The 18,992-nt window shown below is 41.9% G+C and overlaps 1 protein-coding gene across 1 annotated transcript in view; it reads left to right on the top strand.

Annotated features, from left to right (window-relative positions):
• LOC126272319 (cytochrome P450 6k1-like) overlaps window positions 1-18,767 on the top strand; it is a 151,628-nt gene extending 132,861 nt beyond the window's left edge. The window contains exon 9 of the mRNA XM_049975105.1: window positions 18,499-18,767. Coding sequence (XP_049831062.1) covers window positions 18,499-18,689 — 191 coding nt within the window. The 3' untranslated portion in view covers window positions 18,690-18,767. The remainder of the gene's footprint in view (window positions 1-18,498) is intronic.
• Window positions 18,768-18,992: the final 225 nt, after the last annotated feature.

Genomic DNA, 18,992 nt, shown 5'->3' with positions numbered 1-18,992 from the left:
AAAACATTAAATAAATGCACTAAATTTTTTCGAAGAAAAAATATCAGGATGAAACACAAGAAATGATATACAAATTCATGTAAGAGTCTAATATAACAATACGAAAATATACCATACACACATAAATTATATAATGAATGTATGATGCTTATTGTGAAACCAATTTCTAATTTTACAGTTAATATAACGCCCTTTATCCCCCTTCTATCCCCTAATTTCACTAACTAATTAACACCGCTAACTTTCTACAGACATAGGTAGATAAATGAAAAAAATAAAATAAAATGAAAACTATATTCGGGCTTCGAGCACAGGGTGCAGAAGTGTGAAGCCAAAACGCTAGCCGCTATGTTAGCACTTCACTGGAGCTTCCTCTGTGCTAAAAGGCACTTGCAGTACCTTGAAAACGTTGACTGCCATTATCTCAGAAATGGTCGACTTCCTACGGATAAGCGAAGAAACGTGTTGGCTTATTTTAACCCCTCTGGGTGAATTTTATTAGCCGGCCGGGGTGGCCGAGCGGTTCTAGACGCTACAGTCTGGAACCGCGCGACCGCTACGGTCGCAGGTTCGAATCCTGCCTTTGTCATTGATGTGTGTGATGTCCTTAGGTTAGTTAGGTTGAAGTAGTCCCAAGTTCTAGGGGACTGATGACCTTAGAAGTTAAGTCCCATAGTGCTCAGAGCCATTTGTACCATTTTGAATGTTATTGGGAAATCGGATTATGGAACTTGTCATGTTCTCCTCATAAGCTGTTCACCTCAAATACTTCCCGAACTGTATAAGATATCGTAATTCTGTTTTCATCCAAATGCAATGTGATAAAATCTTTGCTAAATGATGTATAGTATCTATTCATAACCACATTAATTACAGAGACATCGTTATGAACTTTGTTTCTGCAAATAAACCTACAACAGTTTCTGCTGCTAGTGTTGCAGTTCTAAAAGAGACGAATTAAGTGAAGTTTCTTTCTTCAAATTCGATTAATACTTTTGTAGAAATTACACTGAAGAGCCAAAGAAATTGGTACACATGCCTGATATCGTGTAGGGGCCCCGCGAGCATGCAGAAGTGCCGCAACCCGACGTGGTATGGTCTCCACTAATGTCTGAAATAGGGCTCGAGGAAACAGAATCCTGCAGGACTGTCCATAAATCCGTAAGAGTACGAGGAGGTGGAGATCACTTCTGAGCAGCACGTTGCAAGGCATCCCAGATATGCTCAGTAATGTTCGTGGTTGCAGATTTTGGTGAGAAGCGGGAGTGTTTCAACTCAGAAGTGTGTTGCCGGAGCCAGTCTGCAGCAGTTCTAGACGTGTGGGGTGTCGCATTGTCCTGGTGGAATTGCGCAAGTCCGTCGGAATGCACAATGTAAATGAATGGATGCAGGTGACCAGACAGGATGCTTACGTACGTGTCACCTGTCAGAGTCGTATCTAGACGTATCAGGGGTCCAACATCACTCCAACTGCGCAGGCCCCACACCATTACCGAACCTTCACCAGCTCGAACAATCCCCTGCTGACATGCAGGGTCTATGGATAAATTAGGTTTCTCCATACCCGTACACATCCATCCGCTCAATACAATTTGGAACGACACCCGTCCGAGCAGCCAACATGTTGATGGCCCAGCATTGAAATCTGCAGCAATTTGTGGAACGGTTGCACTTGTCACGTTGAAGGAATCTCTTCAGTCGTCGTTGGTCCCGTTCGTGCAGGATCTTTTCCCGGCCTCAGCGATGTCTGAGATTTGACTTTTTACCAGATCCCTGATATTCAAGGTACCCTTGTGAACTGGTCGTACAGGAATATCCCCACTTCTTCGCTATCTCGGAGACGCCGTGTCCCATCGCTCGTGCGCCGATTACAACACCACGTTCAAACTCACTTAAATCTTGACAACCTGCCATTGTAGCAGCAGTAACTGACCTAGCAACTGCGCCAGACACTTGTTGTCTTATATAGGCTTGCCGACCGCAGCAGCGTATTCTGCCTGTTTACATATCTCTGTATTTGAATACGCATGCCTGTGCCAATTCCTTTGACGCTTCAATGTATATTTATGCGTAGAACATAGGATTAATCTATTTTGTATATGAAACCAAATCCTGTCGTATACGGAAGCTCGCGGAACTGTCGCATTAAGGCTGATGGGATGCTGCCGCTTGACGCAGCTCAGAGTGTCTACAGACTAAAGCAGAATAACGAAGACACGCCAATTGGAAGGTAAAGGGCGTTGTGTCTTAAGTATGATTGACCAGTTAACTACGGCAATTTTCTGCTCATGTTTCTACCAGAGCTCTAAAGGAATGGTGCAAAAAATAGAATGGATTTATATAACAGGGAGCTGAGAAATAAAAATAACTAAATAATAATTCCGCATCATGAGTAAAGTTCAAGGTACACACTTAAATTGCAAATTTACATCAGGAACAGCAACAAAAAGCAAATCACCGAAGATGTGGTTATAAACACTTTCTTAAAGTTCCATTTATGTCATATAGTTATCGACATTCCCACCGTCTCCTACAATACACATTTTCAGCCGCTGGTACAAGTACTTCTGGGCAGACTAGATAGGCTTCTTTGATAACATTTCACTTGCTCCAACAGTGTGATGTCTGAAATTCTCCTGGGTTGTCAGTACTTGTGCAATGACTTCATTTTTTACGGCTAGTTTACCCCAGAGAGAAAGACCAGTGACGTTAAGGCAGACAAACGTCCAGGCCAGCTGACAACGGCTTCACGTCCTCTCCAGTGACCAGAAACAGCTAGTAGAGCGCTTTACTAGCGACAAGCTGGTATTGAATGGGGCTCCCAGCGTGCCGATACCACACGCATCCGCATATTTCAAATCGTAAAACCTCGAGGATAGTCGGCAGCACTAATGTAAGAACTCATGTGTATGTTCAGTGCAGCAAAGGCGGTCTTACACGACACACCGGACACGTAGAAGTCATGTATGGCCTGTCACCTACCGGCAGAGTGGGTGACGCTGCGATTTTAGCAGGCCGTTTATCCGCCAGGAAGAAATAGGAAGCGTTATATTCGCCGTCTCCCTCCATAAATCAGCGATACAGATAGGCGTACGGTAGGTGCATCCACAACAGAGGGGTATCTATTGAGAGGCCAGACAAACGTGTAGTTCCAGAAGAGGGGCAGCAGCCTTTTCAGTAGTTGCAGGGGCAACAGCCTGGATGATTGACTCATACGGCCTTGTAAAATTAACCAAAACGACTTTGCTGTGATGGTACTGCGAACGGCCGAAAGCAAGGGGAAACTACAGCCGTAAGATGTATGAGACAGGCGAAATACTCTCAGACTTCAGAAAGAATATAATAATTCCAATTCCAAAGAAAACAGGTGTTGATAGAAGTGAAAACTGTCGAACTATCAGTTTAATAAGTCACGGCTGCAAAATACTAACACGAATTCTTTACAGACGAATGGAAAAACTGGTAGATTGCGACCTCGGGGAAGATCAGTTTGGATTCCGTAGAAATGTTGGAACACGTGAGGCAATTCTGACCCTACGATTTATCTTAGAAGCTAGATTAAGGAAAGGCAAACCTACGTTTCTAGCATTTGTAGACTTAGAGAAAGCTTTTGACAATGTTGAGTGGAATACTCTCTTTCAAATTCTGAAGGTGGCAGGTGCAAAGTACAGGGAGCGAAAGGCTATTTACAATTTGTAGAGAAACCAGACTGCAGTTATAAGAGACAAGGGGCATGAAAGGGAAGCACTGGTTGGTAAGGGAGTGAGACAGGGTTGTAGCCTATCTTCGATGTTATTCAATCTGTATATTGAGCAAGCAGTAAAGGAAACAAAAGAAAAATTCGGAGTAGGTATTAAAATCCACGGAGAAGAAATAAAAACTTTGAGGTTCGCCGATGACATTATAATTCTGTGAGAGACAGCAAAGGACCTGGAAGAGCAGCTGAACGGAATGGACAGTGTCTTGAAAGGAGGATATAAGATGAACATCAACAAAAGCAAAACGAGGATAATGGAATGTAGTCGAATTAAATCGGGTGATGCTGAGGAAATTAGATTAGGGAAGGAAACGCTTAAAGTAGTAAACGAGTTTTTCTATTTGGGGAGCAAAATAACTGATGATGGTCGAAATAGAGAGGATATAAAATGTAGACTGGCAATGGCAAGGAAAGCGTTTCTGAAGAAGAGAAATTTGTTAACATCGAGTATAGATTTAAGTGTCAGGAAGTCGTTCCTGAAAGTATTTGTATGGAGTGTAGCCATGTATGGGAGCGAAACATGGACGATAAATAGTTTAGAGAAGAAGAGAATAGAGAGTTTAGAAATGTGGTGCCACAGAAGAATGCTGAATATTAGATGGATTGATCAGATAACTAATGAGGAGGTAGTGAGTAGAATTGGGGAGAAGAGGAATTTGTGGCACAACTTGACTAGAAGAAGAGATCTGTTGGTAGGACATGTTCTGAGGCATCAAGGGATCACCAATTTAGTATTAGAGGGCAGCGTGGAGGGTAAAAATCATAGAGAGAGACCAAGAGATGAATACACTAAGCAGATTCAGAAGGATGTAGGTTGCAGTAGGTACTTGGAGATGAAGAAGCTTGCACAGTGTAGGTTAGCATCAAACCAGTCTCTGGATTGCAGACAACAACAACAATATTCTGCCGTGGATCCGCGCTCGCGCAGAAGAGGAGGTGCATGCGCGGATGCGCAGCGGACTTTCTGCTTGTTACTGTTTTCACTTGTGAGCGAAGAGAAATACGTGAGCTTCTAAATCCTTTTGGCTATTGTGCGAGTTACAAACGGAATGAAACAAAGAAAGTATAAGCATGCTTTTTGAGGCATACAGCAAGGAAAGGTGTCTATATGATCGTGTAGATACGCTGTATCATAATGAGATACGTCTACAAATGTTTAATTCTGAATATAATTTTACTTTCCATTTGTGTTCGTATCACATTAACTGGTGGAAGCAGCGCACGTGTTTGATTTGATTTGATTGCATCTTTTATATTATTTCAGCATGCCAAGAAGGATAGTGTTGAGAGAATAGCCACAAGCGTCAGAGGAGTTGTGCCGGCGGCGCCAGTTAGGACCTTAAAAGCCGTTTTGCATCTTTGCGGTGGCACAATTGTGAAATAGCTTCGCGTGTCATTTGCCCAAATCCTCTCATATACGGTCAACATGAGCTTTTCAAAGCGAGGCACATCCAGTCTGACGAACTTCGTAAGTTCCTGTGGACCTTCGGGAATCAACTCCTTCATTAACAGGGTGCAGGCCTATGTGTGTCTGCTTCCACCCGTTCTCCCCAGCCAGGGTCGAATCCAATTCCAACTCCTGTCCTTAGGCCGTTCAGTCCTTCTGATTCCAGTTAAGGCGGACATTGCTACGTCAAAAGCTGGATAGATAACTGCGTCCTCCATGTCTAAAATACTGCGAAATGTAACATAGCTTGTACCAGCATGACATAAAACTAACACTTCAGCGCATAATTCTGCATAATAATAACGCAATTTCGTTACAGCTGCTCAAGAGAACAATAACTGCTTAATAAATACGACCTTAGACCTCTCAGAAGTATCAATGTGAATAAATACTGTAGCAGTTTCACAAAAATAGCAACTTTCAAACTCAGCGATGTAAACAACCCAGCATATGTGCTCTTGGGGCGCTGGTGCAGAGTTCTACGTTAAATGTACCGTGTAATAGGGCCAACGAAAAAGTTGACAGTTTCAGATTTGTACACTTGGGGCACTGGTGCAGACTTGCATACAACAAGAGTGTCGTGTAATATTGGCTTAGGACACAGTCACTTAGTCTCCGATAATCCCACACGAAACGTTCACAGTCCACTGACTCCGACGTTCAACCAGTCTCATGCACAGCGGATCCTCAGTGGTCCTATAGTATGTTTCATACATTCGACTTTCCATGATTTACAAAGTAAGTTCATCGGGAAAGAGAATTCTTCGAAGAAAGAAGCTATTGTGCTAATGTCAGATCAGAACTGAGGGGCAAATTTCCTCGTGTCTTCTGCAATCCTACTCTGCTGGTGAAATTACCACATGACTCGGATGAAAGCTGTTTGTGGACAAAATGCGAACAATGCTGAGCTGACTTATTCCAGAGCTACACGCAATTTCTTCGGAGCTAACAGCCGCTTGAACATCTATTTCGTTCGCTTCGCTCGTTACAGACTTGCACCTTACCTTTTGCGTAGTATTCCAGTGCCTTATAAGTGATAATTTTTTGCACTTTGGTGGAATTGTTATTGGAAACCATCTGTCGGGATACCTTTCTACAATCAACTCTACTGTTCTCTTCACATTCCTTCTGCATTCTTTGTAAAGTAGTAGTACCAGGGCCGTTCAATAAGTAATGCTACACATTTTTTTCTGAAAGCAGTTTGGTTTGATTCGGGATTCAATTATCCGTGGGGCGTTTGAAAAGTCCATGCAAAAGCCGAGAGATGTCACCACGGACACGTATCGAGGTCACGTTTAGTTAGTGCCGTCTTTTGAAAGAACACACACCAAGTTTCAGCCATATTTGTCTATTTCTTTGTGTTTGGCATTCGTGTGAATCAAGGAAGTCGAGTGATTGTCAACAATTAGACGAAGAAGAATTTCGTGTGGTGATTAAACATTACTTTATGAAAGGAAAAACGCCTCAGGAGACTAAAGAGAAGCTTGATAAAAATTACGGTGATTCTGAACTTCAATTAGAACAGTTTATAAGAGGTTTCAAAATTTTCGAAATGGCCACATGGGCATAAGTGATGCTGGACGTTCTGGACGCCCTGTGGAGGTTACGACTCCAGAAATCATTGATAAAATCCATGATATGGTGATGGATGACAGAAGAGTTAAGGTGCGTGAGATTGCTAGTGCCGGGGGCATCTCGAATGAACGGGTACGTAATATTTTGTATAAACATTTGGACATGAGAAAGCTATCCGCAAGGTGGGTTACAAGGATGGTTTCCAGCTTTTCAGGAGGAATCAGCAGGACTTTAGGCGTCGTTTCGTCACTGTGGATGAAACATGGATACATTACTATACTCCTGAGACCAAACAACAATCTAAACAATGGGTTACCAAGGGAAAATCTGCACCAAAAAGGGCGAAGACCAGTCCTTCGGACGGAAAGGTTATGGCGACTGTCTTTTGGGGTTCGCAAGGGATAATCCTCATCGACTATCTGGAAAAGGAGTAAAACTATTACAAATGCATATTATTCATCGTTATTGGGCCGTTTGAAAACCGAGCTGCAAGAAAAACGCCGGCGATTGGAGCGCAAAAAAGTCTTTTTCCATCACGACAATTTTGGTCACAAAATTAATGGAAATAGGATTCCAACTCGTTTCACATCCCCCCTATTCTCCAGAATAGGCTCCCCCGGACTACTATTTGTTCCCCAATTTGAAGAAATGGCTGGTGGGAGAAAGATTTTATTCAAACGAGGAGGTGTCTGCAGCATCTAATAGCTATTTTGCAGACTTGGACAATTCCTATTATTCGGAAGGGATCAGCAAATTAGAACAGCGTTGGACAAAGTGCATAAGTCGAAAAATAAAATAGGTTTACCCCCAAACACGTAAGTAGTTTTTATTTTTGCACGGACTTTTCAAACGCCCCTCGTACCTTATTACACCCAACTCTTCTGGTTACGAAACCTAATTTTTCAACATAAATTCCGTTCAATGTTACGACCTTAGGCCACCTTACTGGAAGGGCTCCTACGCCTGAACAGTACCACTCCACTAGTCCATGTTGGAGGCAACGTCTTGCTACATCAATAACCTCCCGATGTACTGCTTCCCGCGGAGTGCACCCATCCTTGGGCCAAATAGATGGAAGTTGGAAGGTGCGAGATCCGGGCTATAGGCAGAACAGTCCAACGAAGTTTTGTGAGCTCCTGTCGGGCGCGCAGACTTATGTGAGGCCTTGCGGTGTCACAGAGAAGGGGAACTTCTTTTACATTTCTGTGGCGACGAACACGCTTAAGTCGGATTTTTTTTCTGTTTCCTGAGGGTAGCACAGTATTCTTCGGAGTCGATCCTTGCACTGTGAGGGAGGATATCAAACAGAATTATCACTTCAGAGTCCCAGAAGACCGTCGCTAGGACTTTACTGGCTGAGAATGCGGTTTGATTTTTTTTCCTTCGGAGGAGGGGTGGCGTGTCGCCACTCGATCAATTGCCGTTTTGTTTGCGGTTCGAGGTGATGAACCATTTTTCATCGCCTGTGACGACAAAAGCTGTTACGATCAGTCTCTTAACGCGTAAGCAATTCCATACAGATAGTCCTCCGTTGCTGTTTACGATCTTCTGATAGGCAGCGAGGTAACCAGCGCGCACACATCTTTAAGTACCCCTACTGGTGTGTCAACACTACAAACAGAGACATCTAGTTGAGCAGCGAGATGTTTGCTTGAGACCCCTCAACCACCTCGAATGAGTGTCCGCACATTACAACATGACAGGAGTCATAGCTGTGAGCAGGCGATCGGCACGTGTGCGATCGGACAAAATTGCGGGCTTTTGTTGTGATAATGACAGACGCCTCGCCCAACGACTCATCGTGCTTTTGTTCACTGCCAGGTCTCCGTAGACATTCTGCAATGGCCTATGAATACCTGCGATGCTTTGGTTCTCTACCAAAAGGAACTCAGTGAGAGCTCTCTGCTTGGAACGCACCTTCGCCACAGATGCAATTTTGAAAGCTATCTATAGCGCCGCCAGCCATCGGAACTTTATGAGACGATAGAGACTGAACCGAAAACTTTCCACAATCTCCCATGACAAATTCCTAAATTGGCCGAAAAAAAATATGTGTTGAATTTATAACTGAACAACCACCGCATATTTAATTTTTTTGGTTTGTTAGAGCCTTTTATCTTTTTAATACAGCTATCCCATCAGTGCAACACTGTTTTCTCGAACGTCATGTATTTCCTTATTTGAACCGAGCGAGGTGGCGCAGTGGTTAGCACACTGGACTCGCATTCGGGAGGACGACGGTTCAATCCCGCGTCCGACCATCCTGATTTAGGTTTTCCGTGATTTCCCTAGATCATTCCAGGCAAATTCCGGGATGGTTCCTTTGAAAGGGCACGGCCGATATCCTTCCCTAATCCGAGCTTGAGCTCCGTCTCTAATGACCTCGTTGTCAACGGGACGTTAAACACCAATATCCTCCTCCTCCTCATTTGGGTATGAGATCGCGAACATTTGCATAAAACAACAATCTATTTCATGTTTCAAATAGATAAATCTGAAGTTACAAATATTGTAATCACTCCGAAACTAGTAATTCTACTCTCCAGCGTGAAACGCCACTGAAATCTTTTTTAATACCCAAGATACTAGCAGCAGAAATTACTACAGCTCCATTTGAAAAGGAGAAGTAGAAGCAGTTATGTTATTAATATGCAGAATGACCCAAAAGTTCCTCAACTTTTGAAAATTCAATACTTCACGGAATAATGTAGGTAGAGTGTTAAAAATTAGCAAACGTCCTTGAAATGACACGAGATTTTTTTGAAACCAAAAATGATGTACAAAATGACCAGCAGATAGTGCTTCATATTATACAAAAGCGCTAATAAGCACAACAACTGATTTTTAGCAACGACGATGTTCTTCATAACAACGATCAGTACGTCGGCCGTCACCTATCAACAATACGTGTAGTCGAGGGACGATACTCCGAATACCACTGTACAGCCTATCAGTAGGTATGGTGAGTAACTGACGTCGGATGTTGTCTTTCAGCATCCCTAGAGTTGCGACTTCATGGGGACCTAGGAGGCCAATCATGACAGAACTGACGAGTCATCATGCGATCCCTACCAAACGATGTGCCCAAGAGGTCTTTCACACGTGTAGCAATATGGAGTGGAACACCATCTTGCATAAAAGTTGTACCTTCCAGCAAGTGTTTATCTGCCAGGTTAGGAACGATTCGATTCTGTGACATATCGGCGTACCTCGCAGCCGTCACACTGACAGTTTGAAAAGCAGCACCCTGCATTTCCACAAAGAAAAAGGGTCCGATCACGATAGATGTGGTAAATCCACAGCGCCGGCCAAAGCCGCTGAGAGGTTCTAGGGGCTGCAGTCTGGAACCACGCGACCGCTACGGTCGCAGGTTTGAATCCTGCCTCGGGCATGGATGTGTGTGATGTCCTTAGGTTAGTTAGGTTTAAGTAGTTCTAAGTTCTAGGGGACTGATGGCCTCCGCAGTTAAGTCCCATAGTGCTCAGAGCCATTTGAACCATTTCAAAATCCAAAACACATCATGATTTTCACGCCGTTTCCACGACAGATCTGGGATTTTCGGTTGCCCATATTCTGCAGTTGTGGGTGTTGACAGACCCTCGAAGCATAAAACTGGCTTTGTCGGTCCAAGGGCGCCCTTATCAGGGGGCAAGGGGAGGCCACGGCCCCTGAAATCAGCTTCGTCGACCACCCCCTCCTCCCCCTGGTTCTCAGGGGAGGAAAAAATATAATGTAGTCACGTTTTTTCCTTTTCAATAAAATGATTTTAAAGGTAGAATTACCCAAGTTTTTAATAAAGTCGGAACTGCAACTTCTTTATGGCCACTTACAAGTCACCATTCATCTTCCAGAATATTGAAAGCACTTCATGCACCCCCCCGCCCCTACAAACCATCATATGGGTGCTCTTTGCATTGGTCCACAACACATTAGACCATCAGTCGTCATCTTCCCCATTTTTTGAAGCACCCGCACCGCAAAAGTTCTCTGCATCACAAAATAGGTAGCTAACAGTTCATGATTATGCTAGATTTTGCACTGATATAGCACAGGAGACTACGCCTTAGTACTCTCCAAACAGTAGCGTGTGGAAGGCATGTGCGACTTCATGAGTGATGACTTCACTATATGGACATGATGCCGCTAATCTCTCCATTTCTTTCTAAACTGTCAGAGTTGCAGTAGAAGTCGTACCTGGTCGCCCACTACTTGGCCTCCATACACTAACAGCTCCGTAGAAGGCGACAGAAATGTTTTCCAAATTACGCTTTCCTCTAACCTTATTTTCTGCCATCAAATATTGTAGCTATTCCTCTCTGGGTACTCAGCGAAAAACGTGAGTGCTCGAAAACGGATACATGTCGCTATTCGTCAGTCACGTAGTTTCAGTAACCTTGATACCCTACAGACACTACAAATCTGTTCCGGAGCCCCATATAGAGCAGGGTTCTTTGAAGTGTTGCCGACTTGAAGACACTTGTCTTGCAGACCAATGAACATTTCAAATTAAAGTGTCACACGCCTTTTGCGTGTTGCACAGTCAACGGTCCCATCCAACATCTACAAAATGTAGAATTGGACAGTTTCCAAGACAGCTACCTTCGACCTCAGAGCTGAATTTTTCACACTTTTTTCCTGTTCTAAAATAATGTTACACCTAGCCTAAAAACCAAATATTATCGCTTTCCGAAATATCACTGTAACAAAATTGAGAGCAATGATACAATTTTTTCGTGTTCCGTGAGGTTTAAATGTTGCAGCCAGGTGACGTAGACATCATGCCGCGATATTTCGGCTGACAACCAGGCAGCCATCTTCAAGGGAGTTTTACGTTGGGGATTTTTCATTATTGTTTTTTGAACTCCTCGCAATGCAACGAGCTGGCAGCAAAACATAAACACTCTTGAGACAAAAAAAAAAAAAAAAAAAAAAATTTGCATCGGTTTAATATTACGAAAAAATTCCGGATAAGTATGAGTAGGAGTCGCGCGCCGAGGGTTCCACACATTTTGAATATACATAGTTCATCCATCCTTATATCTGAATCTACTATTTTTGCCTGTTATTGGTGCCGGTACTGGCAAGATATCGGACCCAGGAATTCCCAAGACTTTCGTGAATGACAAAAAAATTATTTTTGTCGTGTGACATAATTACAGCTTAACAATTCTCAGATCTGTTCCTGTACTTGTCCTGTGAAATCTTACTTCCTTCCGAATTTCATGATTCTAGGTCAACGGGAAGCACCGTACAGGTTTTTATGAGTGAGTTTGAGCGTGTCAACATATGTGACATAAAAGGCCGTATCTTTATATCTTTTGATTGCAGCGACTTAGAAGCTTCAAATTTTTACACCGTCTGGGGACTGTAGTCGTTAGTATGTGACATAATTTTCAACTTGATACGTCTATTCTTTCCCGAGATAAATTATTTTTATTCGTTTGGCAGACGTGACACAAGTGACTAGCAGAGAGAAGAAAATCGAAGCGGTGTATGATCTCACAATACAGGAGACTTCCATCAGTCGGGACTTTAATTTATTGAAATTAAATATTTTAGAATAACTCCTGTAACGCAATTCTTATTATAGTTTCTGAACAATATACCGATATATTTCTCTAAACGTGAAACAGTTACCCGTTTATTCCCTGTCGTCGTCACAAAAATGCGAAATGTCTATTGGATGACGAAAACATGCATTTTCCTTACACTTGGCACATCTGATAAAAGAAAAATTAATGCTTTCAGACACTTCACAGTAATAACTAGTTTTATTTAGAAAGGACTAGAATAGAGTAAGAAATGGTCCTGGCCATTGTTCTGAATACTGTGTTGCGTACCAGGCATACTTTGCCAGATTCGTAAAATGTGGTGATGCAAACCGACAATACAGAAATGACTACATTTAACAATACTGTTCCACTTATAAAGCTGAAACGACAAAAAGCTATCGGAAATTATATTGTCCGGCTATTTTGAACATTGCTTTACACTGCTTTTTAAAATCAAGAGTCTAAATCACAGTATTAGTTCAGGGTACAATGGGAATTATATTAACAGACCTCTCGTCGTCGTCGTCCTTCTGAAGACATAGGTGTCGGTGAGAGCAGACCAAGGCCCCAACGAATTATTCGCTGAAAATGGAAATTATCCCCTCGCATTATTCCAGATTTTGCTGCATCGCATACAAGACTTCAGGAAATAAACAGTAACTTAAAAAAAATGGTGCTAATTTGCCTCGATGTTCCTGAAGACCAAGATAAAGCTGTGGAAACTGGTATTGTTGTTGTAAATGAATGTGTCATAGCATTCGTGAACTGCAGAAGTGACTCTTTCAGTTTGTTCCCAACCTTTCTTAGACCATTATCTCTGAGTGTAATTAGACATTAGCTCTCCCCCCCCCTTCCCCACACTATTAGCAACTTTACCGCCTACCTAAACTGTAGAACGAAAGACTTTGCTTAAAATACTTTTATTTTTAAAATGATGAAAGATGAATGACATTAAGTGTGTGTGTGTGTGTGTGTGTGTGTGTGTGTGTGTGTGTGTGTGTGTGTGTGTTAAAATGAATGTTGAAGGAATTTATGGTGCATCGCAAGTTCTACTCACAATTCCTTCTCAAAAAAGGAAGATAACCATCCACAGTGATGGTAGGCACACTTGTTACAAAACATACTTCCCCCGTTACTCCTCTCCATTGCGGCACTTGCTTGATGTGCACACTGCAACACTGTACGTATTGTTCGTAAATCACTAGATTGCACTCCTTACTTCCGAAATTGGAAGACTACAGGCTGTAAATGCTTTATCTCTTACCAAACCCACAATAGTGGTATTAATAATAAAAATAATACTGTCACAGAATTACAGTAGCACTTATGTAGTTATTGCTGTGTGGTGCTGCCAGTTAATTCATTTATCTGTTTGAAAGTAATTTCTGGACTATGGCAGTTACCATCTGCAACTTGGAAAAGACATTTGCGTGACTGCACTGGACTTGTGGCAAGTTTGGAAGGCGAAAGGGGACTAAGAGTTTACGCCCTGACAGCAATGGTTTTAACCAGTAAACCTTCCACATGACTACCTGGCCCAGGCGTCTGCTAAACTGATTTTGCCTTTTGACTGGGTTTTTTGTTGGGAGCCTGCATTAGAGCTTATCACATTTATCAGAATCTAAATGAACTTGAATGCGGAAATGATACTAATGAAATGGTGGCCCTGCCTTTATTTTAGTCACTTGTTGATGGGTGATTAATATATAAACACAGGATTGATCCTTTATAAAAGTTATGGCACAAGTTTGTTGATTAAAAATAGGACGAAAAATACGTGTCAAGTGTGATGACAAATAAACATGAACTAATTGCAGTACGAATATGCCACAAACAGCTCACACTTCTCTAGGTGGCGGCTGGTTACAAAAGACTTAGGTTTTCCTGACTGAAACCTTGGATAATGCAACTGATATTATCTAACACTGAATAAATATTGATGGATCAATTCTACAAAGAAGATATGCCATGTTGGTGCAGCTGAGAACAAGTGGCAAGACTGTGATCCTGTTTGCCCTACAAGCTGGAGCAGCGATACAATACCCCTTTTCTCTATATGTGGCGCTGTCTCAGGTGACGGTCGTGATTAAAGTGTCTGCAGAACAGCGATTTGTGGCACCTGTAATTCGCCACTGAGGGCACAAAACACGCAAAAATCGCAGCTGGTGATCTGTTAGACGGAACGCAATTACTCTCTAGTTGAACTCTGAAATCTTGACGGATTCCAACATGTGATACTTCCCCGTTTGCTGGTCATACCACGGACCAGTACGGCAGTGCACACAATGAGATCAAATGTTAAGATGGCAGACCTGCAGCAAATAAGATTGCCCTCGACACAGCGATTTGTCCGAGATGACTGAGGTCTAAAATGTCGGTACAGCTAAGTCCTCACCACAGGCTCCCCAGTCAAGGAGAAGTGTCCCAAGTGCAACCTACTCAAAAGAAAGTCAGGACCAGAATCCTCTGCAGACTGGAGTCTGACCCAGAAAACCCTGTTTTCCTCTTCTCACTTTCCATCAAACATCAGTAAATTCCACAAAAGCACTCCTGCAACTGGCCCGCTCTACTGCTCCCCAATCCCAATCCTCCTCTTTTCATGAGAAGCAGCCAATCCCTGACTCGCAAATTCCTATGCAGAGAGGAGGGGATGTCTTGGTCCCGTCTTGTTTTTACCCCACAGCCACTTTGGGCAGCGTGTTTTGAATTTCTGCTTAGTTCTAAAATGGAGATCATTATCTGGATGTCCAAACATTACTGCATGCTTGACCAAGGGTTCCGGCTAAACTAAGATAAGTACATTTTTGTCCCAACATAGGTCATTTCAGAGCCACCATCAAAGTTGCGTTCCTTCTAAAATTGTTTTGAAGGCCTGAGGATTCAGTGAGCATGGAAACTGTTAGAATTTTTATGGCCACCATCCCTGCTCACAAAGGGTGTTTACAACACTGTTGTAATGCATTGGCCAGGCGACCTAGATTTCCCTCTCATCTCTGCTCCTGCTGTGGAAAGAGGCGCCAAACAGGTAGACAGTTTTTCTGCCTCTTCGCTGAATGCATTGTCTGCACACCGGTGGAAGATATTCTTGGGCCCATCATTCTATACCCAGTAAGTGCTTTGAGATGTTCTTGTCCCTAATAGCTGCACATGGCTTTCAAGCCCCAAACGTCCACAGCAAGATGTACTGTTAAATAACCAAACTGCTTGCTTGTTCTCAAATCCAGAAGATACTATTCGAGGGAGAGCCACCATAAAGATCCAACATGCATTAACAACGGACATGCTCTCATCAATGCCTGCTCATGCTGATGACTTCCTGTTGTCTCACAAAAATGACGTCTAGGGTATAAAATCAACATTAAATTGCTCCCTTGAATATGGAGAACTGTGAGAAAGTGACTTGTCCTCTCTCCCATTTTCTTGAGATATTTAGTGTTTCTTACGTATTTATCTCACATTTATCATCAGCAATCTACAGGGCAAAGCACAACATATATGTGTAGTGGGTGGACTATGTGACAAAGATGTAACTTCCATCGCATTAATGCTAACAACACAGAACAGTAATTATTGGGGACTTAAATAATCAGTATTAGAGTCTTACAAAATTGTGATAATAGTAATGATCTTCAGAAAATAATTCAGTTTTGTGACTGAAACAGAATTGAGTCCTTCTGTTTTTACCCCTAAGAAAATTTCGTATTGCCCCCAGTTTGGGAACTACTGCTCTAGTCTTTGTTCCGCTCAAAATTATAAAGGGCGGTTTGAACGAAACCTGATTGATTGGCTTTATACACAGCTTTTAGGGGATAGCAAGAAGCTTCATCTTCATGACAGCTATGAATTGTAATGTATTACCTGTTAGTGAATCTCCTCTACATGTTTAGTTGAGGTAAACTTCGTAATCCTGGAAATCTGTTATTATCATAACACATGTGATACAGAGTGCCCAGTGCCATAGATCTTCTCTTTCAAGCAGTTCTAAGCCTTTCAAATAGCTTTTCTTTCACACTTTTGAGAGTTTTATTCTGCCACATATTTTGTACTTCATGTAACACTTTCTTCCATTTATAAGATTCATTTTCAGATAATACGACACAAAACGAGCTTTGTACATGACTTATGTGTATCCTACCTCCTTCGTTTAACCAAAAAATTTATAGAATTTTCTCATTGAAAGCTGTTAATGTACATGTTTTCTTTGGGTTTGGAAGGTATTCTATTTTTCTTCTGGACTTTAATTAGCACAACCATCATCATTTGAACTACAGATCATGGAATTGTCCAAGATATGTCCTGTTTGTTCTAATGTTTCCATGATTTCTAATGAAATGTTGACATAATTGGAATGATCGGCCAAGAAATTAACAAACAAATAATGCATATGAAGGTCTTCTGAAGAAGCAGGTTATTTCAATTGCATATCATGTTTTTCATGTTACTTCTCTGCAAGGCTGAAAGCATTAATTGCATTCTACATTACTATGGAACTCTGGGTTCTGCACAAAGGCAGATGCTATGAGCAAGCATATACGAAGAACTCAAAAAGAAAATTAATTCATTTTTATCCCCAGTGTTAACACTTAGTCATACTGCAAAGGCAACTACTAATTATTGTTATTATGGATATTAAATGAGTTGCAGTTTCAAGTGAATAGTAACTGTGAACAAATGTATCATTGAAACTATTAGTGGAAACTGAAATGCACTTTACAAATTAAGATCATGTTGTGTTCTGTTACCTGTTTACTGATGTGCTGTCAACCAATGGTATGTGACCAATGTGTTGTGCATGCAGCATGCACTGTTTGCTACAGCTAAGGCAGGGGTGTGCATTGCTACAACTGCCTGGTGAGCAAGACATTCGGCATATTTCAACATTTTTTAAAAAATACTTGCAATGTATCTTAGCAGCTAAAATTTTGATGGTGTGTTTCTTTTAGTGTATTCTGCATAAAAAATTTCAGGGCACCTTTCGACATTTCATACTGGATATTTCCCTTGTACGTGGGCACATGTTGACTGTGACAGTCATCTATGATTACTTTGTAAAGTATGTATTACAACTGTAATGTTTGTTATTAAGATCGGTCACTGCCAATGCAGCCTCAATATGTCAGACTTCAGAATGAACCAGTTTCCTAACTTACATACTGCAACTGTGATATATTTGTTAACAAACACTTCATGAAACATTAGTAAAAAAAGAAGGCTGTGATGGTCTTGTCCCAACAAACTGAAAAAAAAGTAATCATTTTTTTAAAAGTATACATGAAGCACTTGTTTATGATTTAAAGTAAGACCACATAGTGAATTTTTAATAACTTCGTGGAAAGAGTATTTGTACAATAATTAATAGACTGGCGATGTTCTATGAAAATGATCATATTTACAATAGAAAAGATGATTGCTACAATGATGTGCTTAGTGAGCCATAAGAGATCCTGTGAAGGTACTTTCTGGGTGGGTTGAGGGGGGAAATGGTAGCAGGAGAAATGACAGATAATCTAAGATAACAGTAGGTAGTTATGTTGACTACAGTTGATGTGAAGGATATCATGTTTTGGGAGGTGGGAGTTGGTTGAACTTCAATTGGGAGAGGATGGCAAGGCACAGACGTACATGGAGGGAAGGACAAGCATATGATGCTGCAGGGTAGCCGTATTGGAGGTAAGAGGATAGGATATGGTGTTCCAAGATTGGGTTTTCCATCTTAAGTGTGAGGTTCAAAGATGCTATGGGAATAAAAGGTGAGAGGACTGAATGAGCTGGAACATGTTGTGAGCTAGGGATGTTAGACAGATGCAGAAGACAAGGTGGAGTGCATTTCTCTTAAGAATTTTAATACAGACAGCTCATCAGTCATTTTATGTAGCTCCTTTACCAGCACACATCATAAGCTGTGCACTGTAGAGACCATATCTAAGAAACAGCCATAAAAATATATGTGATCATTTTATTTCTTATCTGCACAGTTTATTGTCCCATGAAAAATGTTTTCCATAATATGAACCAAAATGATAGTGTGATGGATGGCCTATAAATGGTCACTATGATACATGTATAGGGTGGTGATTCCCTAGACTGAGGCTGGAACCACAAGCAACCATGACAGTGTTTGAGATTGATGTTGAAATACTTTTAGTCACTGAATGTTTGTGTTACAGGAATGCGATTCGGGCTGATGTCAGCGAAGGCCGGTGTTGCACACGTGCTGTCACAGTTTGAGGTGTCTGTGGCAGCAGATACACCAGTGCCACTCCCAATGGCAACCCGTGGCATTGTCGCCTCGACCGTGGGTGGCGTGCCACTCAGGTTCCGGAGTGATCCACTGGTGGAGCTAGCACGCTCTGTCTGACATTGTCGAAGATGCTATCAGCCACTTGCAAATGTACTCATTTGTTACTTATCTGGCAATAAATACCATTTACTGATATTGAAAAGTATTCTCACTAACTACTAACTCACTCTGTTAGTTGACTGGTCAGGTTGTGAAAAGGGAGATAAAAATTAAATGCTTTCCTTAGTAAAAATCTCATTACCTACCACAATGTTTTCTGGACATCTAGTCCCTCCAAATTCTAGGGCTTCTAGCAAATCATTGACTGTTTAGCACTTCACTTGTTTCTTCACTTGTTACATTGCTTATCCTCCCCATAAC

The sequence above is a fragment of the Schistocerca gregaria genome, chromosome 1 (assembly GCF_023897955.1).
Source record: "Schistocerca gregaria isolate iqSchGreg1 chromosome 1, iqSchGreg1.2, whole genome shotgun sequence".
In the NCBI taxonomy this organism is placed as follows: Eukaryota; Metazoa; Arthropoda; class Insecta; order Orthoptera; family Acrididae; genus Schistocerca; species Schistocerca gregaria.
Note: the sequence above shows the minus strand (reverse complement) of the source record. Positions and strands in the feature narration are given on the sequence as shown.